Raw genomic sequence first — 24,911 nt, 5'->3', positions numbered from 1 at the left:
CAATGAAGAAAACACCACAGAAGGGTTGATGGAGGAGAAAGAAACAAACAATTTATCAATGTAAGAGGTTGAAGTCATGGATGGACATCTGAATGGGCCCAGTGATGGAGGAAGTACCCAGATCCTGTAAAAGTACTAATACAGCACTGTCAAAATGTACTTTAAAGTAAAAGGACTCAATGCAGAAAAATGTTCCCTGTGAGTTTATATTGTATATCTAATGATATGTTATATATGCATATATATAAATGTATTTATATATGAAAATGTACATATAATATATGTTCCTCTAACAGAAGGAACATCAGGCTTGCCAGGGTTAGACACATAGGTCAGTACTTTCAAAATAAAAGTGTTGCTTGAACATAGTTGAGAGATTTCAAAAGAACTTTTCAAACCTGTTGTTAAAACTGTTGCCTTAGATACTGACTGTGGTAGCGCTTTATTTTACGGTTCCATAATTTCCTTGAAATTTCCAGGAAAAACTGTACAAAAAGTGCACTGATGGAACACAGTCTCTTTTTTTCTTTATAATTAATACTAAATGATATAATAATCTAATTAATTACATATATATGTATTTACAGAAACATTCTAAGGAATAATTGGGGAGAATTCTATTTCAGTATTTTATTCAGTATTCATTCCATACCATTTCTGCTCTTCTGCACCATTTGTTTTTCATGAATTTCCGGTCTCTAATTCTGTGCAGCTTGATGCAGCCCACAGTGGGCGGTGTGTCCACACACACAACACATTGTTTTTTTTCCTCTGACCCACCACGTGGAGCTCAGGATTTCGCGGGATTTCCCCCGCATGTGACAGTCCTGCACCACAAAGCAAACGCATCGGTTAAAACATACAAAGGGTAGTTGTGATTTAATTAAAATTGTTTTGCTATTAAAATGCATTCTTTAGGAATTACTCTAATGTTCGTCTGTGAAGTATTACAAGTAGGCAGGGCTTTTATTTTGATAGCACATGCCAGAGGTAATTCTGACAGGGAGCGTTTTATTTTGAAAAACGTGACAGAAAGTTGTTTTTGTATTAAATAACATCCGACAAGTCATCCATCTTCTCTCTTGAAGTATTTTTTGTATTGAATGTTCTGACCAGTACTTGTATTTTATTCATGCGGTCGGTGAAGACGTTAATTCTGGAACACATAAATCACTTATATATCATTTATTTTATTTAGACTTTTATTTTGGTAGATAAACAGGAAATGCTATGACGCCTTGTGGCTAATTTTACACCGTAGAGGAAGAAGGGGGCGTGTTGCTAGTTGTTAGCCTGCCTGCTAACTGCCAGCTAAAGTTGACTGTACTACTTTCACTTTCTGACAACAGGGATACCCCCTCTGGGATGAACAGGGCTTCCTGGAAAACGAAACTAGAATCGGTGGTTGTTGTCTTCGACACTCGTTAGATCGCAGATGTAGATATTTAACTCTCTTCGGGGGCGATATTGACAACTTGTAGCCGGTGGCGTGTGAAAGATTTAACCGCTAGCCGTCAAAACCGTCAAACACGCAGGTTGCTTTACTTCACCAGCTAGCTTTAGCGGCTAGCCCCCGCTAGCATGGACGGCGGCGGAAGCATGCAAAGTAATGAGGAGAGGGGGGCAGAGAAATCAATGGATGACTACCTGAAATCAATCGGTTTGCATCGGAAAAAGATTGCCAAAGACGGGTCGTGCTTGTTTCGGGCTGTCGCCGAGCAGGTAAAGTGATACAACTGAAGGGAAAGCTAGCGTTAAGTTTCCAACTAGCTTACTGAGCACAGGTGAAAAGCTGGGCTTGGTCCGTTTGTTGTGCTGATGCAGGCTAGCAACTGTAATGTTAGCCGGATAAAAGTTAGCTTGAGTAACAAGGTTTTAAGCAGACTTTCAAAGCGAACGCTGAATATTTATACACTTTAAAACACTTAATTTGGAACTTTTAGGAATTGACATCTTAAGGAAATGCAGACAAACTGGTTTGGGTTCAGACAGCGAGTACATGTTTTCAAAGCTTGTTAAACAAATGGAAATGATATATTTTCACATCTTCTGTCTGTATTTTAACGGTGTGATATTAACTGTTATTGTTTGTTGCTGTTGACCTTTGACCCCGTCTAGGTGCTGCACTGCCAAAGCTTTCATACTAAAGTTAGAGCCAAATGTGTGGAGTTCCTGAAGCAGAACAGAGCGAGCTACGAGGCGGTATGTGCAGCCCAGTGTTTTACTTTTGGTTGAAGAGGGTTGTTTTGTCCCTTCAGTGTATGTCTGAATGAATAATGATTGTTTTTTTTAGTCTGAAGTGGGATGTGATGATATAACAAAACCTACATACTGTGATGTTCTTTAAAGTAGTTCTTTTTGTGTTGAAAATGATGGCAGCAGAAAATTTAGCTTCTCTCTGTGAACCGGCAGCTACAAGCAACTAAAAGTGAGACGCAAATGTTGCTTCAAGCTGTAACTGATCCTGGATCAGAGAGAAATGTAAAAATCCTCAATGACTGTGCAGCTGTGGGGTGAGACGGCATGTTTTGTGTTTATTTGAACTTGTTCCTCAACTGAGGTTGAATGACAGGAGGAGGAACGGAAAGGAAAAGTTCTTGGTCATGTTTTTATGATGTTGGTGTAATCACACCGCCTCACCTCGCGCTACAGCAGGTCTTTCCAACATCTCCCAGAATGCTGTTCAGCATCTTGCAGAGCAGGGCTGTGAACTGGTTGCCTTCAGTCAGATGTGTGTGTGTGTGTGTGTGTGTGTGTGTGTGTGTGTGTGTGTACAGGTGGATAAATGTGACTTGCAGGCAAACTATTTTTTAAACACGAGGTGTGTTCGTGATGTCTGTGTAAAGCTCTACGTGTCATATCGCTGCATTGCATTCTGGTCTTTTTTGAGCTTGTGAAGGTGTCTGCTTGTTTGCCTCTGTTAATGCATGTGATCAGTTTGCTTTAAAATGTTACGTTAGTTTATATTAAGCTAATTAAAATACATTTTAAAACGCAATAATAAATAAATGTATATGCTTTTGCTAAACTGTGAAGATTTAAAATGGCGTTACGGGTCGTGAACGTCACATAATGACACGAAACACACATTTAAGACTCGAGACTAAGTTGTGACCTAACTTTCTCTCGTTGGTCTGCGTTGTTTGTGCTCAGCTGTGTTTCCTGTGTTGCAGTTTATTGAAGGTGACTTTGAGGATTACCTGTACAAGCTTCAGGACCCGCAGGTACGACACAATGAATCATTCTCTGCTGATTCTGTCATTTATTACAAATAGTTTGTCCTGTGTTCTGGTACGTCCTTATTGATGTATGAATAATTAATGTCAGTGACATTTATGCTACTGTCTGTTTTTCAGCAATGGGTGGGAGAGGTGGAGATCAACGCGCTGGCTGTCATGTACAAGTAAGGGGTGTCTAAGATGTGCCTGCATTTAAAGATTAGAAATTATAGTGGTTTCTTTTTGTGGTTTGACGTGTGAAAACATGAAACAGGATGTTGAGGTGCGACTATTTGAAAATCACTGACTCACAGTTAAGAACAATTATATTTACCATGTTCTGTCATTGATCAGCATCACTGTAAATGTGCGAGAAACAGGAGAAAGCCAAACGTGAAGCAGCTGAACAGAACACAAAGCTGAGAGGAGTGAGATAGTTAGCAGGCGGGTTAAAACATGACAACATCAAACCACATGACAAGAAGACAGCGGTAAAACCAGAAGGGACCATATAAGAGAAGTGCCTTAAACCTGCACTCTTTCTAACGGCCAGCAGGGGGCGACTCCACTGTTTTCAAAAAGAAGTCAGATTGTGTAGAAGTCTATGAGGTTGATTTATTACCTCAGTAAACATTTTCCTGATGAGTTAGTGGTCTCAGTTGTTAGTTTCAAGTCTTCTTCAATACAGCAGGATGTTCATTTAGTAAAATATGGTTCCATTTAGAGTGAAACAGACCATAAAGCAGGGTATGCTTTAGGGCGGGGCTATTTTGTGATTGACAAGTGGCTACTATGTGCATAATGTCCTCAGGTTCTCAGCTCCTCCCTCTTGTCCAAATATGCCAAACCGGAGGCTTTGAACCGGTAGTCCACAAACCAACGGGGGACTCTTTCAGAGAGAAGATCTGGTTTGGAGATTATATGCTGAGGACCATGAAGTTTCCCGAGTCTCAGGACAACATAGATAACAAGATCTGTCTCAAAATGGGGGGCGTTCTCCTTTTTTAAGTGAAAGAAAAACAGATCTACATTTAGAGTGTGAAGCAGAATCTGTCTCCTTATTCCTTCAAACTGAGTTCAGGGTCAGATGTGGATGAATCATCCAGGCTACGTCAGCAGGCCTCATCTCTCTCTCACTCTCTCTCTTCATTTGTCTCCTTGTGTTTCTGTAGGAGGGACTTCCAGATCTTCCAGGAGCCCGGAAAACCAGCCGTCAACATCACAGACAACAACTTCAAGGACAAGGTGAGCCTGAACACAGCACAACCTTTCTGTCTTTAGTTCACTTTGAATGTTATGCAGCTGTTAAAACTCTTCATGTTATATTTCCTGTCGGGGTGCATCCCAAACTTTTTAAAAACTACACATGTTTAAAATCTGAATATTGGACTCAGAAAATGACTTATTGTTACCTACACTGTTACACTTTGAGTCATCAGTTTGTTGGCTACACCAGCACAATCTCGAGCGAATAAAACATACCTGCAATTATGTTCTCAGTTAATCATAAAATATAAGACAATAGTGGAAAAATGGACCCAAACAAAGAAAAGCAGCAAATTCTCACATTTGAGAAGCTGGATGAAGTGACTGAAACAATCACTTGATTGTCAAAATTGTTGCAGATAAATTTTCTGATCATCGATGTGAAGCTTGTTTTTGTCGTCAACTCTTTTGTGATATTTGAGGCGCAGAATTATAGAAGTTATGTTCTTTTTTTATTCCCCAAAGAAGACAAAATAAGAGTTTCTGTTTCTGTGTTTTAGAGACTCTTTAACTTCTTCTTCTTCTCTCTCAGGTGCGGTTGTGTTTTCTGAACGGGAATCACTACGACAGCGTTTATCCCATCAGCCACATCAAGAACGCAGCTCTCTGCCAGTGTGAGTGTCATCAGGACGAATGTTCCTCAAACTGAGGCGCTGGGCCCAAAATAAGCCGCAGCAGAATGAGCTGTGTCCTTCAGCGTCTTTGTAACTGTGTGTGTGTGTGTGTGTGTGTGTGTGTGTGTGTGTGTGTGTGTGTGTGTGTGATTCCTGTGTCTTGCAGCCATCCTGTATGAGCTGCTGTATGACGGTGTGTTTAATGTCGACCGGAGCTTTCTGGGTCCGTGCCAGCGGATCGGCCGACCCTCAGATCTCCTGAGTGACGACAACATGGCCGCCTGCGGCAGCAGCGACGAGTCGGACTTTGACGCTGGCGAGCCGCTCTGGTAGGAAACGTGTCATCATTGATTATTTACTTCTCTACGTAGAAGATATATAGTGAACCCAATCAGAGGAAGAATGACGACCACATCAGATGACACATGACGACTTTTACTTTTTTTTAAGTAAACTTTGTATTTTCATAGTGTGGTTTTAGTAATTTTACTCCAGTGAAGGATCTGAATACACTGGAGAACTTTAAAACTACATATATAATCTCATGGTGTGTGTGTGTGTGTGTGTGTGTGTGTGTGTGTGTGTGTGTGTGTGTGTGTGTGTGTGTGTGTGTTTTATGATGCAGGGTGGAAAATGGAACAAGCACGACGACTACGAGACACAACAACCAGAGTTACAGGGTAACACACACACACACACACACACACACACACACACACACACACACACACACACACACACACACACACCTCTGTACACACATGTTGAGCTGCCTTGGTTATTGAACACGATGTCAGTGAGTAACTGTGTGTGTGTGTGTGTGTGTGTGTGTGTGTGTCTCAGGGCCGCGGGCGTGGCCGCCATTTGCCTGAGAGGGTGAGGCGTTCACTGAACCCGACTCTGTTCAGAAACATCGAGTACGACGTCTGGCACAAGAGCAAGAGAGGTGACACACAGGAAACACACTGAACCGTCTTCATTAGAACAAGTTGAAACAAATAGCCGATTATTGATCAGTCTATTGACACAAAATGTATCAATGCAAATCCATTTTAATCTTAATAATATAGAAACATGAAATAATGTAACAAAACAGTTTAACATATTAACATCTAGTATGGGACATATAATATGGTCTAATACATAAGTCACATAAACACGGAGAATTAATTGAACATTTATTAATGTTTTAAAAACAAGGAAGTTTTTTGTTTGTTTTTTGTTTTAGCACAACAGAAGATGGACTACTGCATCGCTGCTGGGATGCAGTTCACTGTTGGAGACCACTGCCAGGTGTGTGTGTGTGTGTGTGTGTGTGTGTGTGTGTGTGTGTGTGTGTGAGTTAAACTCTGTTTCCCCAAGTGCATTTTCACATTATTTGTTTCCGTGTGTGTGTGTGTGTGTGTGTGTGTGTGTGTGTGTCACCTGCAGGTTCGTCTTGATGGTGGTGGGCGGAGCTACAACGCAACTGTCAAGGAGGTGCCAGGCAACAACGGCCTGGTGACAGTTTACATAGAAGAACTGGGCAGGAAGTAGGTCTCACACACACACACACACACACACACAATTTACAAATAAGTCATTTATAACAAAACATCATATTTTATAAACTCTTTCTATGTTTTGTGTGCAAAAATTTTAATTTGTAAAATAACTAAAGTTGTTGAATAAATGTAGTACTTCAGATTTGTATTTAAGTACAGTACTTGAGTAAATGTACTGTGTGTGTGTGTGTGTGTGTGTGTGTGTGTGTGTGTGTGTAGACAGGTTCCTCTGTGGAATCTGCGTCCTCCCAGTGATGAGAACAGCTGGAGTACTGTGGTCAACCGAGACAAGAGGCTCAGCAACGGACATGGAGGTGGACACACACACACACACACACACACACACACACACACACACACACACACACAGTCTCACAGTAAACTGACTGCAGGTCCGTCTCTCCCTCTCAGAGTGGGAGGAGAGGGGTAAAGGCAGAGGCAGGGGGAAGCACGGCCCAGCATCCCCCTCGGTTTCCCAGGCGACGGCTCCGGGCTCCAGCGGGCGTGTGCTGAAGCAGCACTCGTGGCCCCCGCAGGCCCCCGCAGAGGAGCAGGGAGGGACAAAAGCCAACAGGTCAGTGTGTGTGTAGGTACCATAGATCATCACCAGGTCATCATTTATTTATACACCTTCTCCTCTCATCTCATGATGTGTGTGTTCTTCTACAGGAAGTCCGTGAGCTCGGTGGAGTCCGCCTTCGGTCTGACGGAGCAGCAGCGTTTGGCCAAAGAGGAGGAGAAGAGGAACGTGGCGTTGGTGGAGATCCAGCTCAGAGACGAGCACAGCTTCCCCGCCCTCGGGGTGAGTTCATGTGGTCTGAAGGACTGCGTGTACTTTTACTTCATGATGTGGAAACACTGAACACAGAATACGTGCTTATTACATCATCTGCATACAGGCTGGTTCTTACCTGAGGACCTGAATGAAGACAGTCTTAAAGTCTTACTGTACGAAGTCATAATGATGATCAGTCCTGAGCTTACAGCAGCGGCACATTCTCTGTTCTCCTTCAGAGGTCGGGATGTTTCCACCTTTTTATTAAGGCCCATAAATATGTAGTTTTTCTTGTTTCCCTCCGTCAGGCTCAGCCTGGGATGCAGAGTGATGGAGGGAAGAGGAAGGGAGGAGAGAAGAGAAGATCTCAGAGAAACAAGACCGTGAGTTTGTCCGTCGTGTATTTCTTCAATGAATGTGACAACTTGTGCTTTTGTGTTGAAATCGTACGTTCATTCAGCTCTTGGTAACACAACTTTAGAAATGACTAATGCAGCTGTTCGACCTCAGAACGGCTCAGAAACGAGTCACATCGGGCGACTCTGCAGGCGTCATAATAGATGAAAAAGTCCCTGAACGTGTCGGCTGTTTCTGCTGAACTGTTTGAGTCTGAGGGCCTCCTGATCTGGAAGCTTTCTGATCTCCACTCAGTAGTTAGTTGAGATCTCCAGTGTGTTTTATTGAATCTAAATGAGATTATTTCTTTAGTTCTGGGTGAGGGTTGGCACCTTGTGGAGGTTTTGACCGCTCGTAGCGCTCTGCGGCCATGTTTTTATGAGCTGCTCCCCGTTTTTTTTTTGTCGGAAGAATCAGACTGCTAGCTGGTGTAATTATGTTCCACCTTCAATAAAGGATGAGATGTCAGGGCTCCGCTGTGGGTAGTGATTAAGTGTACTAAACATGGTGATGAAACACGCTAGAATAATAACATCTTCATCCTAAAACACGAGTGTTTCTCTTGGCCCGTCACATCCTCTCAGCGTTGAACAAATTGAAGTTCGGACCTGTGAGTCTGCAGGTCGCCCCCCAAACAGGAAACACATGCTTGAGTCTTGCAGCGTTCGACAGAAGTGAATGAAACGTTCATAAAATCAGTTCCAACGCATGATGCATTCAAGGGGTTTGTTCAATAATAGGAAAACTCAGCGTTGTTAACTACAGCGTCACATTAGGAACATTTTGAAGGGGAAACTTCAGATCAAGAGATTAAATATATTTAATTCATGAAATATTTCTTCTGTGCTTTGACAGAAGAGTCCAGTTGACGACGTCAGAGCACCGTCTCCCTCTGCTGGCGAAAGACCTAACTCCTCCACCCCGCCACTGGCAGCCGCTGCCGCCGCTGCTGCTGCACCTGCTACGAATACTACTACACCCACCAACCCCACCCTTCCTGCTGCTCCGTCTGCAAACTCTGACTCCGGTCCTGCTCCGTCTGCAAGCTCGCTCAAGCCTTCGAAGCCCAACAAAAACATGGCCGCCGCCTCCACCACCACCACCGCTGCTGCTACAGCGTCCAGCTCCACCTCCAGCCTGCCGCTCTCCTGTGGTGCCCCCACAAACGCACAGTCGTGTGGCTTAACTGCTGCTACACCCAGTTCTCCTCCTGCTGCTGCACCGAGCTCTAAACCCTCTGCTACGGGTGGTGCTGTGCCTCACTCCGTCCCATCCTCTGCCACTCTCTTCTCCTTCCTCACCCCTAATCTCCCTGCTGCTTCATCTCCCGCCCTCTCCTCATCCTCTCCTCCCCCCTCCTCTTCCTCTAAACTTCTCAGTTCTTCCTCACCTCCTCCTTCTTCATTACCACCTCCCACTTTCATCGCTCCGATTGCTCCCTCTCCAACCGCTGCACAGGGCGTCCTCCTTCCCTCCTCCCTCCCCCGTTCCTCCCCGCCTGTCTCCAACCTCCCCCACTCCCCCAGTCCACCCTCCTCCTCTTCCTCTCTTGTCCTCGAGGCTCCACCAGTTTCAGCTCAAGCTCCAAGTAAGACGTCTGTTGAGTCGGACTGAATTCTTACCTGCTGACGGTGTCGCTGCTCGTCTGACTCGTCCTCATGTCTTCTCTCTTTCTTCAGATTCTTTGCCAAATACTGGAGGCACTCTGACGGCGTCCCAAAGCCAGGCCTCGCTGTCCCAGGTTCATTCTCAGGTGTCTCTGCCCCAAAACCAGAGCCAGATCTCCGTGTCCCAGACCCAAATCCAGGCCTCATTAACCCAGGGTGTGAACCAAACCCAGCCTTCTCTGCCCCAAAACCAAATCTTGATTCCCCAGACTGAGGCCCCGTCCTCTCTCCCTCAGTCCTGTCTTCCCCACCTCCAGCACCAACCACAGTCCCACACTGAAGTGCCCTCTCTGCCACAGACCCAGATCGAGCCGTCTGTCCTCCAGACCTCCCTCCCTCAGGCCCAGGCCTCTGTCGCCCACTTCCAGCCCCAGTCTCAGGTCCAGTACCTCTCACAGTCCCAGTCTCAGGTCGCCCAGGTCCAGTCCTCTCACCCAGCCCCAGGAGCTTCCTACCCCCACACCTCCCAGGCCTCAGTTCCCGTCTCTGTGCAGCCCCAGCCGGCTGTCACCCATCCTCACCTCCATGTCCAGGCGGCCCAGCCTCCTCAAGTCCCACATCCCTCCCCCTCTCTCTCCACCTCCCCGACCCATCCCTCTCTCCAAACCCAGACCCCCAACACTGAGAATCAAACAGAGGCGCCACACCCTCACACCCAGCAGGCCCAGCCTCATCCCGAGTCTCCTGCTCATGCCCCCTCCCAGCAGTCACACCCTCCTCACCCCTCTCATCATACCCAGTTACAGCCTGCACACCCCCCTCTTCCCCCTCACCACCAGTCCATCCCGGGAGCTGTTTCTCTGCAACAGCTGTCCCAGCTCTACCAGGACCCCCTGTACCCTGGATTCCCCCAGGGGGAGAAGGGAGACATGTTTCTGAATCCATCCTACTCCTCCAGCAAGTTGGGGGACGACCTGCCTCAAGGTGAGCTGATGAAAGAGTTTCCAAATGGGCTGCAGCTAATTTAGTTTTTTATGTTGATACTTTTCTACCTTCCATGAGTGTGTCAACTACCAACACCACTGCACACAAGGTGATGTCTAAGTTCTTCATTTGTCTTCCTCTGCAGATATGAACATCTTGAGGTTTTTCTTCAACCTGGGTGTCAAGGTAAGACAAAGAACGAGAGTCGAGACGAAAGCTTTCGAGCAAAGCAGGTTCCATACCGGTGCGGTACAGACTGCTGGATCTTTTCTAGATATTTGAGAGTTAAAAGTCCAGACTCTATGTGAAACTGATATTATTTCCCAACTTTTCCTTCACACTACATCAAACTTTTTAAAATCAGAAAGGGAATATTTACTCCTCCTCCTGCTCTCTTCTCTCCAGGCCTACTCCATGCCCATGTTCCCCCCTTACATTTACCTCCTCCCCCTCCAGCAAGCCCACACCCTGCACCCCGAGCTCTCCTCCAGCTCCCCTTCCCCCACCCCCACCCCCACCCCCCACTACCCTCCCGCCAACCCCCCCACCAGGCACCAGGAGGCGTACCCCCAGTACCCGTCGACTTCAGCATCAGTGCCTCCTCAGTACGACCACCAAGCCCCACACACTGAGCCCTCCCATCCCAGTGACCCCTCCTTCAACCAGGCCAGGTACCCTGTCAACCAGCCTCACAGGATGCCGCTGCCCTGGCCCCCACCCAGAAACCCCAGCTACCCGGTTGGGTATCCCTCCTCAAATCCACAATATTCGGTTCCCCCACCGATGCCTCAGGGCTACCACCCAAGTCAAGGCCCGGTACACCAGATGTACCCTCCGAGCGTGCCTCCGTACCCCCCCTCCTCTCTGGGATATCAGTCTTCATCCGCCCCTGAGGAGCACCAGGTGAGCCAGGGGCCGATGGAGCAGCGCCAGCCCGCCAATGGGGACACGATGCCGGGCCAAGGGCCGGGCCGAGTCCCCGGTCCTCTGGAGAGTCCTGCCGCTGCTAACGTGGCTAATGCTAACAACAACAGGACAGTGATGGTTCCTGGTTTTGGTACGTAGACAGTTTTTATTATCCAAGTCCAAAAGAAAGTTATATATATATAATGTATATTTTATAATTATAAACAGCACACAGTGTTTCTGTAATGGCCTTAAATGTCTTGTTGCCACCAGGGGGAGACAAAGTCTTTTAACAGGAAGTTTTTCTTTCCCATCAGCCCTCAAGAAGGAGCAGGGAGAGAGTTTGACCCGAGCGGTGCTGCTGGTGGACCCGCCACTCAACAACAATCCCATAGTAAGGACCACAGAGACGCACACACACACACACACACACACACACACACACACACACACACAAATACATGATGTATTCTCCTCCACAGCTTTGCAAATCACAGGGATCAAATGCTTTATAAATACAATGTAGTAGTAGTATATTAACAGTAGTAGTATTAGTTGTAGTAGTATATTAACAGTATTTGTATTAAATCAAGTTAAAACCCGTCTGTCGATCTCAGCTGGTTTCAAACCATGGCGTCAAGGAAGTCCCCGTCTCTATGACAACCATGAAGCCCACCACCACCCCCGGCTCTCCATCACCTTATGACATCATCTCCAAGTCGACCGGTGACAACAACCCCCCCCGTGTCCCATATCGAACCCACCGAAACACCACCAACGCGTACGTCCCACTGGGGGCGGCGGAGCCCGGCCAGGTGGGTTACCTGGCGACCGTTGCCATGGCAGATCCTCTGTTGTCCGTCGCCTGCAGCACTGAGGACGACTGGGAGGAGCAGATGGGATACAAACCACCAACCATGAACCACCGAGGGTCGAGGAGGCACTACAGAGGAGGAGGAGGGAGAGGGAGGGGAGGCCATGATCCAGGGAGGGGGCAACACAGGAGGAGACAAGGAGGAGAGCCAGGGCCGGGGTTTAACTATGTCCAGTTTAACTCCTCCCACAGGGGGAGGGGCCGGGAGAGAGGATACTAGCTCTCAGCCAATGAGAGGAGAGGACAGTGTTTAAATCTTCTTTTCTCCAACAAGCTTGTTTGGTTTCTGCTCATTCTTAATCGGACACTTCCTGCTTCTTTTCTCGTCCAATTGTTTTTTGCCAACAACTGGAGATCGGATTGGTGGATCGGATTGATTGATATAAAATGGATGCCAGAACCGATCAGTTCAATCAATCGTCTCCGCGCACGTCGGAAAATCTGAAAATCCACTCGTGTATTTCAGCGTGTCGAAATGCTGCGGCTCGTTGCGGAAACACAAACAATATCAGATTTTCTTTATCAAGCTCATCATTAGCTAGCTCGTTAGCATAGCATGTTAGCAAGCGCAAGTTGTCATTTTAAATTTCTCAGCAGTTAAACCTCACACACACACACGGACATGTGGATTCAAAGAATCAAACTTTAAGTGTGTTGAGGACGACAAACATCTTCAGAGTACAGAGTTCGTTATAAAGAGACATTTCTCAACTCGGTAGTTTGATTTGACGAGACATCGCATTGCATTTTTCTTTAAACAAATAGTTTCTTCTCATCTAACAATACTTTCAACACATGTAGAACTATTTCTTCAACGGGAAGTCAAATTTCAGACACTCTAGCTTCCCTTGAACACAGCATAACTGAGAGCTTAGCATGTCCACAAAGCGTTCGACGTTCAAACATATTGCAGCAAAAGAAAAAGCTACGAGTTCAGCGAGCACTTATTCTAAGCGTCTGTTAGCACTGTGAGCTAAAAACAAACTTAAGTGGACAAATATCACAACATATAATTTAACAGCAGCTTTAAGAGTTGTATCGCTGCTATAAAACTACAGGAGTATATATAGGACTCTGGTTTGTGTGTGGACTTCATTTCTTCAGATGTTTGTTTTTGTAATTGTGCGTCTGTCCTGTTGCTGCTGGTTTGTGTAATTGTCTTGTTTTCCTTCTTCCTGGGTTTATTTTTCTTTCTCTCGTCACGTTTGATCAACTCAGAAAGCTCTTAGAGATTCAGTGCCTTACGTTTGCTCCTCTTTACGTTCTTCTTTCTTTTTTTCTTTTGAGTTTGAGAAGCACTGCTGTACAGAACAAAGGCTGTTGTCTGTGTTGGATTTTTCTATGCGGTTGAATAAATAAAACTTTGGTTGAAATGTTGCTGCTGCTTTTTAAATTTCTTCTTATAGATTTAAAAGCAATTTAATAAAAAAAAAAAAAAAAAAAAAAAAGATTTTCAATCCGAACCAAAGACGGAAGCTGTACACGACGAATCTCCGTTCTTGTTTCATACAAAACAAATGTGTAACCAAAGTATAAAAAACATAAACTAAGTGAAAGTAACATTAATAAAGACACATTTAACTGATACCCAGTGGTGGAAGAAGTACTCAAATATTTTACTTCAGTAAAAGTAGCAAGACTACAGTGTAAAAAAGTCCTGCATTTAAAATTCTACTCTTAAGTATTTGCATCAAAATATATTGAAAGTACCAAAAGTATAAGAACTCATTACCCAGACTGGCTGATTTCAGAATTATGTAAACAACTTTAATGTTGGTAAAGTTGGAGCTGGATTGAACAACTTGTATGTATGTATATATACATATATATACATACATATATATACATATATACGTGTATATATGTATGTATGTGTATATGTATATATACGTATATATGTATATGTGTATATTTACGTATATATATGTATATATGTATGTGTGTGTATATATACGTATATATGTATGTGTGTGTATATATACGTATATATGTATATGTGTATGTATACGTATATATACACGTATATATGTATATATGTGTATGTATACGTATATATATGTATGTGTATATATGTATGTATACGTATATACACATATATGTATATATACGTGTATGTATACGTATATATGTATGTATATATGTATACGTGTATGTATATATGTATATACATATGTATGTATATATTCACACATATGTATATATACATATATGTATACATATACATGTATATATGTGTATATATATGTATATATATATACACATGTGTATATATATGTATACATACACATATATACATGTATGTATATACGTATATGTATATATGTGTATATATATGTATGCATATATATGTATGTATATATGTGTATGTATATATGTATATATATACATATAAATATATGTATGTGTATATATGTATGTATATATGTGTATGTATATATATGTATATATATATACATACATATACATATAAATATATGTATATATATATTTAAGTATGTATAAATATGTGTATATATATATATATTTAAGTATGTATAAATATATGTATATATATATATATATATTTAAGTATATATAAATATATAAATGTACACATAATCCAGTACATACTGTTCTGAGTACTTTTACTTTTGGCACTTGATATTTTGATGACAGTTTTGTACTTCTACTTTAGTAAAAGATCGTCTTCTTCTAAAAGTTCTTCTTTCCTCCGATGGTTTCATTTAAATTGATTTTTTAGAAGCCTGAAGAGCTGAAAGTATTTAGTATTTAAAAAAAGAAATGAGAAACATTTTAAAAACAAATTAGTTACAGAAATACACATTTTCCTTCATCACTTTAGTGGGTTTATAGATTTACACGGCTGCTACAGAGGCCACTACGACTGTTAGAGATGTAAGAAATGAAGGAGAAACTGTTCCTGGATCAGGTAGCATCAGTTTATTATCAGTTGTTGTAAATGCATGACTGTTAAAATACGCTGCTTAATGTTCCACAATGTCGCTGGCTCTTGAATTCAGCCCAGTATGTTTACGCTGACCGACACAGAATGCAATGCACTTTGTTTTCTTATGTTAAACATTTCACAACATTGCTGGCTATAGAATGCAGCCTGGTACATGAAGGCTGATGAGTTTTCTTTTTCTTATGAATTAAACACATCTGCTGTTTGTTGAACGCAGCCTGGTTGTACTTGTGGTAAATGTCAAGGCTGCACTCTTGACTGTGAACGCTCCCGAACGCTCCCAGGTTGTTGAACGCAGCGCGCCTTCCCAGGAGCGCCGCAGGAAGTCACAGTTGGTCACACAGGAAGTCGTCTTAGTCGTCCAGGAAGAAATAGTTTCCACTCTTCTTCTGTTCTGTGTCCTGGAGACAGAGGGGGCGGTGTGTCTCTTTAAATATAACTTTATTGACAACAACGATCACACTGTGGGCATTAAAACACGACACAACACAACATCTACTCTTCAGGAGGTAATAATATTAATATTATCACGGTTACTTATGTTACTCAGAAAAGTTTTTCTCCCAAGTATAAAAACTTTGTCAATATTGTTGTAATTCCTATAGTCACCAGCAGAGGTCAGTGAAGGCGTTTGCATGTACACTGTTGGAGCATTAAATGGGTTTGTAAAATGGTATACAAGTATATTTGATGTGTAGTTAATGGACAAAAATGTGTCAAAATCAATGGGAAACTTGATCATCAATTAATTGAAGTAATTTTTAAAACAAAAATGCCAATAACTCGCTCATTCTTCTTAAATGTGAATATTTGTTGTTTTTTTGCTGCTGATTATCTGTTATGATAGTAAATTGAATCTATTTGATGGGGTTATTCATTAATTTACTAATGTCTAATATTTGTTTGACTACATGATTAATTGAAAACGAAAACAATCTTTAGTTGCAGCACTAATTAACTAACCAAAGCCAAAGTTGACGTTTTCAAATGTTCTAAAACTCAAAGATATTAAGTTTACTTTAAAAACAGCAGCAAATATTAAGATTTGAGAAGCTGGAATCAGAGAGCTTTTTGTCTTTTGCTTAAAATAACACTTCAGCAGTATCTTGAAATGCTTGTTTTGTTGAACTAACACTCCAAAAATATTCGTTTCACTACCACAGAAAGCTAAAAGTTGTAACTAGTAAACCTCTCTTACACGTGAACATCTTAATGACGTGTGTTCGTACCTTGATGGAGTTGAGCTTGTTGATGCGCGGCCTGAAGTTGTTCGGGTCTCTTCTGAATGTGATTTCCAACAGCGACAGAAAGCGGTTCATCCCGGCCAACAGACTCTGAGGACTGAGAAGAGATTCAGTCATCGTCACAGCCAGCGATTCAACTTCCTGTCCTGACTGTTTTCAAACGTCTCTCTGGGTCTTACGTGTTAGCCGAGGTCTTCTTGGAGGGAATACCGTCGAACACGATGACTCTGTCGGCCAGGTAGGTCGCCATGATGAAGTCGTGCTCCACCACAAACGCCGTCTTCTTCGCGTGGAGGATGTACCTGCAAACACACCAGAGTCAGACAGACAGGAAGCAGCAGGGAGGAAGAGGAGGACAGGAGAGGAAGGCGAGGGAGGATGTAGAGAAGAGATGGGAGGAAAGGGGAGGTTTAGTAAAGGTGCTGACCTCTTGATGACCCTGGCGGCCATCAATCTCTGCTCAGAGTCCAGGTAGGCCGAAGGTTCGTCGATCAGGTAAACATCAGCTGGTTTCCCCAAACACAGAGTGAGAGCGACTCTCTGCAGCTCACCACCAGACAGGTTCTGCACCTGAGGGGGGAGGAGGAGGAGGAGGAGGAGGAGGAAGGTTAGTCATTCTGTCCCCAATACGTCTCGATCAGACGCTTTGCTTTAAATAGTTAAAAATGGTCTCAGAATAAAGAGAAGCGTCTGAAAACGTCTCTGTCATGAAATCTTGTCCAGAGGACGAATCATCCATTCATGTCCTAAAATAAAAGCCTCCCAATAACAGGAAGTCCGGAAGACTTTTAATGTGAAAAATCAGCTGGAGGTGTTACTTTCACAGCAGTGAAATCAATCAGTAAAAAAGACCAGGAATTAGTTGGTGAAAGAAAACATTTCCGTTCGAGAAGCGAAGCGACTCTGTTGTTCTGTGGAAACTGACGTCATACTAAATTCATCACGACAACAATAAACAACAAACATGATGAAGTGCTCGGTTCAGATCAACGGAGAAAGCAGGTCAAATCAAGTTCTGGTTCTGCCACAGAGGTAAACATGTAGAGTTTATGTTACGTCGCGTTCAGGAACATCAGTGGGAAACAGGAACTATTATGAACTTTGTCGCAGTACACATTTATTTTACAAGCTGTTAGAGTGTGTGCATTACCTGTTCTTACCTGTCCATAACTGGCTGTTATTACACATATACACATATACACTACTGTACACCAGTCTACCACAGTGTGTGTGTGTGTGTCTCTTACGTCCTGGTCTATGATGCTCTCTATCTGCATCGGCTTCATGACGTCGGTGATGAACTGCGGGTGAGTGTAGGCGTCTCTGATCTTCTCGTGCAGCAGAGCTCTGACGCTTCCCTGCAGACACAAACACAAACATCGTCAAACATCTGCATTAATGCATTCATCTGCGACGACTTTGATCGTTCATTTATTATTTAAGCACATTTTCAAGAAAAAACCCCACAAGAATTCACATGTTACAACTTCTCAAATGTGACGGACATTTTTCACTATTTGCTGACATATAGACCAGAAATGAACTGATTAATAGAAGAAATGAGCACTATTTGCAGCCTTAGACTACATGTTTCTTCCTGTTTCCACTGATGGATCATCCAGCTCTGAATATAAACTGGGATGAAGGGAAACAGCAGAACAAAGTGCGTTAGTGACAGCTGATGAAGAAACAGATCCCACAGACCTTGAACTTGGGGCTGATGGTCTGAGGCTTGTAGCTGACGTTCAGGATGGGAACCTCACCTGAAGGAGAGAGAGCAGGTGAGTGTGTGTTTCTACATGCGTGCGTGTGTGTGTGTGTGTGTGTGTGTGTGTGTGTGTGTTTCAACACTCACCTCCCCCGTCAGATTTGAGTCCTCCAGCCAACATCCTGATAAAGGTGGTCTTCCCTGTGCCTGCAGACACACAGGCATAAACACATCACACACAAAGAAACACAGAAATACACTCATTTATTTATCTGTAGATATTATTTATATTCAGGGCTCGATATCATTTGAATTTATTGCCATGCTAGCACTGTGTCCCCATGGATGGCAATGTTTGGTCCAGACTGAAATATCTCAACAACTATTGGATGGACGGCCATGAAGGATGAATCCTACTGACTTTGAACGCAGCGCCACCATCAGGTCAACGTTTCACTCTGTCCAACTCTTTGGTTTAACGTGCAAAAATCAGCCTCAGCAGCAAATGTTAACATGCTAAGATGCTAAACTAATGATCATCATTAACAGTAGCATGTCGGTGGACCTGATAAACCGGCCCAGCTTACCGTTCTCTCCCAGCATCACCATGATCTCAGAGTCTGTGAATTCTCCTGATTTGATGTCCAGCGTGAACTCGCCCATCGTCTTCCCCATCTCTGGATACTGAACAACAACAACAACAACAAGTCAAACATCTAATTTACCCCTAAAGCTACGTCTCATCAAGTGATGATGATGATAATGAATATGGGAGGAGAAAAGATGAAGAAGGAAATGAGGGAGGATGAAATGATGGGAACAGAAGAAAAGCAGAAAGTGTTAGAAAGGAAAAGGAAATGGAGGACGGAGGAGGAAGGGAGTGAAATGTAACAGACCTGGTAGTGCCTGAGTCTCTTCACCTCCTCCTCATTGGCCGTCTCAGCCACCTTGAAGACCAACGAGGTCTCGCGAAACCTGAGATTCTCTGTGGGAACGTAACCGTCCAGGAAGATGTTGATACCTGAAGGAAGGAGGCGGAAATGAAGACGTTACACGGAGAATCTGGCAGCTGTTACCTGAACCATGCTAGTCCCGTTAGCCACAGAATGAATCCAAAGTTAGAATATTACGCTTGGAAGTTTCTGGCAAAACAGCTCATTATGAGTCAAGAATTAAGACCCATCAGTCACTATTCAGCGTTTATCTAAACCAACAACAGCCACAGTACGTTTTGCACGCTGTTGCGTTTGTGGGGCGTCACATGGTTTGAGATTTACCCTCTCGGACGCTGAAGGGCATCGTGACGACCCCGTAGGCGCTGGGGACGCCGTACAGACAGCAGATGAAGTCAGACAGGTAGTCCAACACACTCAGGTCATGTTCCACCACAATGATGTACCTGAAACACACACAGTTACAGCAAGATCTAAAAACTGAGACTGTCACACATGTGAGCAATGAAAGTCCAAGACGACTGCATGTTGTTATTAAAATCTGTATACTTTGTTCAGAAGTTACTGCATTGAACACAGATGTTATTCTGCAACATGTTACAGTGAAATAATTAACTGACATGCGTTTTAACTTTATGGTTGTTACTTTTATGACATTATTAATCGAATCAGGTGGAAATGTTCTCATACTGATGATTACGTCTTTCTAATCGCCATATTTCTCTTTTATTCTCCTCTTTTTATCCCACTAATGTGCCACACTCATAGTTTAACTGTCAAACTGTATGAAACATGTGATATTATTCGTTTAACACGAGCTCTGAGGAGCGAAACGAGCTTCGGGATCCTCCGTCCATCTCTACAGAACAGTAGAGAGATTATTTTACTTTAGGTGAACGTTACCTGTCTGGGGTGATGAGTGAGCGGATGGTGATGGCGGCCTTCAGCCTCTGTTTCACATCCAGATAACTGGACGGCTCGTCAAACATAAAGCTACAGCAGAGAAACGGAGAACAGCCCAGTCAGTCTGAGAGTTTGAGGTCAAAGTTCAAGTAATAACCGGCGGCAGATTGTTTCCTCACATGTCGGCCCTCTGGATGCAGACGACGGCGCAGGCGAACCTCTGCAGCTCTCCTCCGGACAGATCCTCCACGTTCCTCTCCCGCAGGTGACTCAGATCTGCCCGGCAACAACACCAAGAAAAAAAAAACACCAATCACAAAACAGAAACCAAACAGCAAAGTTTAATAACTGTATTGCTTATTTTGTCCAAGCAATTGTCCAAAACTCAGATATTCACTTTACAATGATACAAAACAGTTATTCTTCTTTTAAACGTTAAATATCGTCACTTTTGTATTTTACTATTGTTATTTTTACTCTAGTGGACTTCACTATTTAGTGTTTTTTACTTCCTGTGGGGACTTAACGTTGATCTTTCACTGGTGAGTTTTACTTTTGTGACTCCAGTTTCCTTCATTTTTAAAATACATTTGGTCGAACTGTTGTTGACTGTATTCTTCTGACTTGTCATCACATTTGTTGCCCAATACTGTTGATTTTGTAGTGTGTGTGTGTGTTTACCGAGCTGTTTACAGACGAGGGTTTGTGTGTCTGTGTCGTCTTTCCTGCTCAGGATGGACCCTACTGACCCCTGGAGGCAAACATGAAGAATTACAACCAATCCTAAAATCACTACTTCAACACTGAAACCTAGAGAAGCCGAGTATAGTCGTACTTGGTTTTCTTTTAAAGACGTTATCTCGAGATCACAAGTTCATTATTTCATTATCTCGAGAAAACAAAAGGTTGTTTCCTCTTATTAGCCGTCTTCTTATAGTTCAGAGATCAGGAGTGCCGTGCCAGCACGCAAAGACGGCATCTTGACAACTGCAGCAACTGATTTATGTTGAAAATGTTAAATCAAGTATCAGGTAAAATGTACCCATTAATCAAGTTCTAACTCAGGCAGAAATTGCACTGCGTCTTTCTGTGGGAGATAGATTCAGATCAGATCCTCATTTAAGGAGAAGACTACGAGATAAACTCATTTGTGATCTCGAGAAAACGGCATTAAAAAAAATAAAGGATTAAAACTCATTTACCTTGACGGTCTTTGGGATCTGGTCCACGTACTGCGGTTTGACGATGGCCCGCAGGTCATCTTCCAGGATTTTGGTGAAATAGTTCTGCAGCTCAGAACCTCTGAAGTAGGTCAAGATCTCCTGCCAGTCTGGAGGATTCTGGTAGAGAAACAACACACAGTCAAATATTAACAGATGAAACAGCAGAGAGAGAAGTAGTTCTTAACTTGTGTTGAGTTTATCTTAATGCTGGTTGTTTGTCCAAATATAACGTTTTATTTTTGTCCGAAAGCAACCGGTTATTAATAATTAAAGACAGGTTGTTTTTTTTTTCCAAGTAAAGCTCATTAATTCTGTAAATGTCATGTGACTTAAACTGTCGGTACTACTCTGTATAACAGGTACACACTGTTAAATAAGACCCCGCCACATCCTGATTTTACTACTGTAGATGTGTGAAATATGTAGCTTTGATTATTAAAATGTTTTTGTTGCTTTAAGCTAACTGATGTAACCATGGTAACATTTATGTTTGACATGATAATCTGTGTTCATTCTTAATACAAACACTTTTTTCAGCCTGAAAAAGCATCAAGACAACTTTGAGTTTAAGGAACAAAATGGCAGCCGTGAGCAGCTACACCCACGTTTTATCTCATCAGCACATAACCGCTTTGTTCTGGGGGAGGGGGGGGGCGGGCGGGCAGCAGGAGGTTTGAACACTCACATCGTACTTGCCCAGGTTGGGTTTCTGTTTTCCAGCCAGGATCTTCAGAGCTGTGGACTTGCCGATACCGTTGGTCCCCACCAGCCCCAGCACCTCACCAGGCCTGGGGATAGGCAGCCTGCACACACGCAATCACAAATTTGTATTATTCCACTTTCACCGAGTTCGTCACCAACCTATAAAACACGTCAACAAATGTAGACTGCCGTTAAGGTCTCAGTATGCTTCAAACAAACTAGGTTGTACAAAGTGTAGCAATGGTGTAAGCAAGTACTAGCAAGTACTCTGATCTTTTACTTCTTACTAGTAAAAGTATCAATGCCATAATGTAAAAATAGTCCATTACAAGTAAAAGTACTGCATTCAAAATCCTACTTAAAGTAAAAATCCAGAAGTATTATCAGCAAAATGCAGTTAAAAGTATCTCACATAAAAGTACTTGTTAATACTTCTGCATCAATGTTAGAGCAGCATTTTACTGCTATAGCTGCTCGAGGCTAGTTTGAACTGCCTTATATGCAGTTAGCTACTCTATATACAGTTAGCTAGTTTGCACTGTTTTATATACAGTTAGCTAGTTTGCACTGTTTAATATACAGTTAGCTACTTTTAGCTATTCTATATACAGTTAGCTAGTTTAGTCTCATGGTTCCCAACCTAGTGGTTCTTTTGTTTCAAAGTAAGATGAAGATTAACAACTTAAAAAGTTATTTACTGGCAATCAGCTGCATTCAACATTATCCACATTAGAAAAACCAATAAACAAAGTTTGTTCTCAACGATCAGAGTGCGTTCAGGCTCGAGTGCCACATGAAAACAGTGGGGAGGAGTTTAAACAACATACCGGTGCAGTTTGAAGGAGTTGGCGCAGTATCTGTGTGTGGTTTCCTTCTCCAGGTTGCTGGGCAGGTTGACGATGGACAACGCTCCGAATGGACATTTCTATAATGACAAAACGGCATCAGGACAGGCAGACTCAAACCAAAACATGGCTGCGATGATTCTGTAAAAAATGATTAATAAGATTATATTGGCGGATTTTGTGATCACAGTTATTAAACCTTCCAATTTGTCTTCACTGTTTGAGGGACAAATGCTGTTCTAGGTGATAATATTCTAGCAATGCTGACTGTTGAACTAAAATTGTCTTACAAGGCACTAGATTAAAGTGCAATAAGGACAGACAATTTATATTTTCTTAATAAAATATAGTCTGAAATATGACTATTACCTTGATGCAGATGCCGCAGCCTATGCACAGAGACTCTGAGATCCAGACAATCTTACTCTGTGGAGTCACCTCGATACACAGCTTACCTGCAAACACAAACATTTAAATACAAATCAGTTTTTGGTGTCATGTTTTTGTGTGTTTGGTGTTGAAGCCGGTTAAGTCTGTCTATATATATAAATGATCACTCACCCATGCGGACGACCGGGCAGCTCTTCTTGCACTCCTGACGGCATTTCTTAGGTTTGCATTTGTCATGGTTGACGATGGCGATCCTGGTGTTTTTATCCGCCATGATGGAGGGCTGGAATGACGGACGTTAGCACCTGTGGAGCTGAACAAAACGGGGGTTATACAAGAGTTATTTGGGTGGTCAATCTTGAGAAAAGTTGATAAAGAGAAAAAAGGAAAATGGGAGACATGCTGGTGAAGTTGGTATGTGTAAACAAGTTAAAGACAAACTTAGTTCAGAGTTAAGTTTAAAGATTTCAACCAACACATATAAACATTACATTCACTTGTTGGGAAACATATATGCACAAGCAATGGTGATATTCAGGTACCAAAGCCAACAGACAATATCTAAATGTAGGGGACAGCGGTCAGGCTCGAACCTGTGTCCACAAGCACAAGGTTTACTCTGCTGAAGCAACACATTCAATTCTGAATGCAACGCACAGCCTTTGCCTTTAACAATGGGCTGCCACAGATCGACTATCACAGGCCTAAACCAGCCTCTACCTGTTCCTAACTGGAACCAAAGGTAATGCTTTCTGGATTAAATGCTAATACTGATTTAATGGATTTTCATTTCAGGTCTCAGGAAGATGAATTGACGTAAATGAAGCTGCTGCAAACCAAACCAGTTAGCGCTTAGCAGTCTTTTGTAGGGACAGTGATTCACACCAGACTCCATTTAAATGTCTGGCCTTTTATTGTTGCCAGACCACTGGACGTTCATGCCTGGTACTACGTGATTTAAGGCCTCTAACTATTCAGTGGTGTCCACCTTTTCAATGCGACATACACTGAACAAATAAAGTAAAACATATATGAATAAAAATGCAGATCGTATATTCGGTTAGTCTGTTATTCTCTAAACTACATCCCAACGCTGAAACGCAACGTGACGGGCGGTGGCGAGCAGCACCAAAGTTGGATTTGTCCTTAAATAACCTGCTACTCTATGAGTCATTCATATGCTGAATTCATCAACCAATCGTAAAGATTGTCAAAACATCTTGAAACGTGACATTGTATATGTATACTTTTGATAGTGAGCGAGCAACCCTTCGATTGGAAAATTATTTAACCGAATTTGGAGTAGCACCCGTTCGGTAACGTTACATGATGAAACATAATCTTTTCTCCAGTAACAGCAGCTGTGTTTAAAGCTACACTGTCAAGCTATCAACCAACTCTACTTCTGTACTCAGATGGTTAAATCAGCGGTTTAAACGCTACACTGGAAGCTATAACGTAGCTACCGTTAAGTACAGGCATTAGAGACTACTAACAGTTAGCTAATGGTTAGCTTCACAGTATACGACATTAGCAGCGGAGGCCCCGCACTTTGACAGCTGCTCGACTGGTGACCAGCGCTCGTTTTTAGGGCAATATAACCCTAAAAAGGCCCACATTCCGGAGCGGTAAGTTAAAAACTCACCCCTCTTCGGCTCCCGTTACTCGGCTTTGAAGAAGATAGACGAATAACGACGTTCAGACACAAATAATTGGTAGTGAAACTTCTTTTTTCCAGCAACGTGTTCCTTTCCTGGACACCGGCTGGAAAGATGGCGGGAGACACGCATGCAG

General features: G+C 42.9%; 2 protein-coding genes across 2 annotated transcripts; one reads left to right on the top strand and one right to left on the bottom strand.

The window, feature by feature from the left end:
- Positions 1-1,376: 1,376 nt before the first annotated feature.
- otud4 (OTU deubiquitinase 4) lies at positions 1,377-12,404 on the top strand. The gene is made up of 21 exons (XM_070930174.1): positions 1,377-1,722; positions 2,119-2,202; positions 3,174-3,224; positions 3,357-3,403; positions 4,391-4,463; positions 5,017-5,098; positions 5,265-5,427; positions 5,724-5,778; positions 5,942-6,044; positions 6,327-6,391; positions 6,530-6,630; positions 6,862-6,956; positions 7,054-7,216; positions 7,312-7,444; positions 7,726-7,800; positions 8,669-9,401; positions 9,493-10,404; positions 10,550-10,590; positions 10,810-11,461; positions 11,628-11,704; positions 11,928-12,404. The coding sequence occupies exons 1-21, from the start codon at positions 1,582-1,584 to the stop codon at positions 12,402-12,404; spliced, it is 4,323 nt and encodes a 1,440-aa protein (XP_070786275.1). The 5' UTR covers positions 1,377-1,581.
- Positions 12,405-15,109: 2,705 nt separating this feature from the next.
- Positions 15,110-24,881, bottom strand: abce1 (ATP-binding cassette, sub-family E (OABP), member 1). Its single transcript, XM_070929926.1, has 19 exons — positions 24,763-24,881; positions 23,289-23,430; positions 23,097-23,182; positions 22,710-22,807; positions 21,866-21,983; positions 21,160-21,297; positions 20,639-20,708; positions 20,137-20,233; positions 19,958-20,047; positions 19,379-19,500; positions 18,998-19,122; positions 18,689-18,785; positions 18,249-18,308; positions 18,098-18,156; positions 17,641-17,751; positions 16,821-16,963; positions 16,573-16,695; positions 16,379-16,490; positions 15,110-15,550 (listed from the first exon to the last, which is right to left on the bottom strand). The coding sequence occupies exons 2-19, from the start codon at positions 23,389-23,391 to the stop codon at positions 15,503-15,505; spliced, it is 1,800 nt and encodes a 599-aa protein (XP_070786027.1). The 5' UTR covers positions 23,392-23,430; positions 24,763-24,881; the 3' UTR covers positions 15,110-15,502.
- Between the last annotated feature and the right edge of the window lie 30 nt (positions 24,882-24,911).

The sequence above is a fragment of the Enoplosus armatus genome, chromosome 23, assembly GCF_043641665.1.
Source record: "Enoplosus armatus isolate fEnoArm2 chromosome 23, fEnoArm2.hap1, whole genome shotgun sequence".
NCBI classification, from domain to species: domain Eukaryota; kingdom Metazoa; phylum Chordata; class Actinopteri; order Centrarchiformes; family Enoplosidae; genus Enoplosus; species Enoplosus armatus.
The sequence above is the reverse complement of the archived record's forward strand: the minus strand, read 5'-3'. Positions and strand labels throughout refer to the sequence as shown.

Excerpts from the sequence above, each read along its gene's own strand:
- otud4 (XM_070930174.1), top strand. The coding sequence starts at position 1,582 with ATGGACGGCGGCGGAAGCATGCAAAGTAATGAGGAGAGGGGGGCAGAG. Across the intron at positions 2,203-3,173 it reads ACAGAGCGAGCTACGAGGCG|TTTATTGAAGGTGACTTTGA; the intron begins GTATGTGCAGCC and ends CCTGTGTTGCAG. Across the intron at positions 11,462-11,627 it reads AGTGATGGTTCCTGGTTTTG|CCCTCAAGAAGGAGCAGGGA; the intron begins GTACGTAGACAG and ends CTTTCCCATCAG.
- abce1 (XM_070929926.1), bottom strand. The coding sequence starts at position 23,391 with ATGGCGGATAAAAACACCAGGATCGCCATCGTCAACCATGACAAATGC. Across the intron at positions 20,234-20,638 it reads CCTCGTCTGTAAACAGCTCG|ATCTGAGTCACCTGCGGGAG; the intron begins GTAAACACACAC and ends GTTGCCGGGCAG. Across the intron at positions 18,309-18,688 it reads GGTGATGCTGGGAGAGAACG|GCACAGGGAAGACCACCTTT; the intron begins GTAAGCTGGGCC and ends GTGTGTCTGCAG.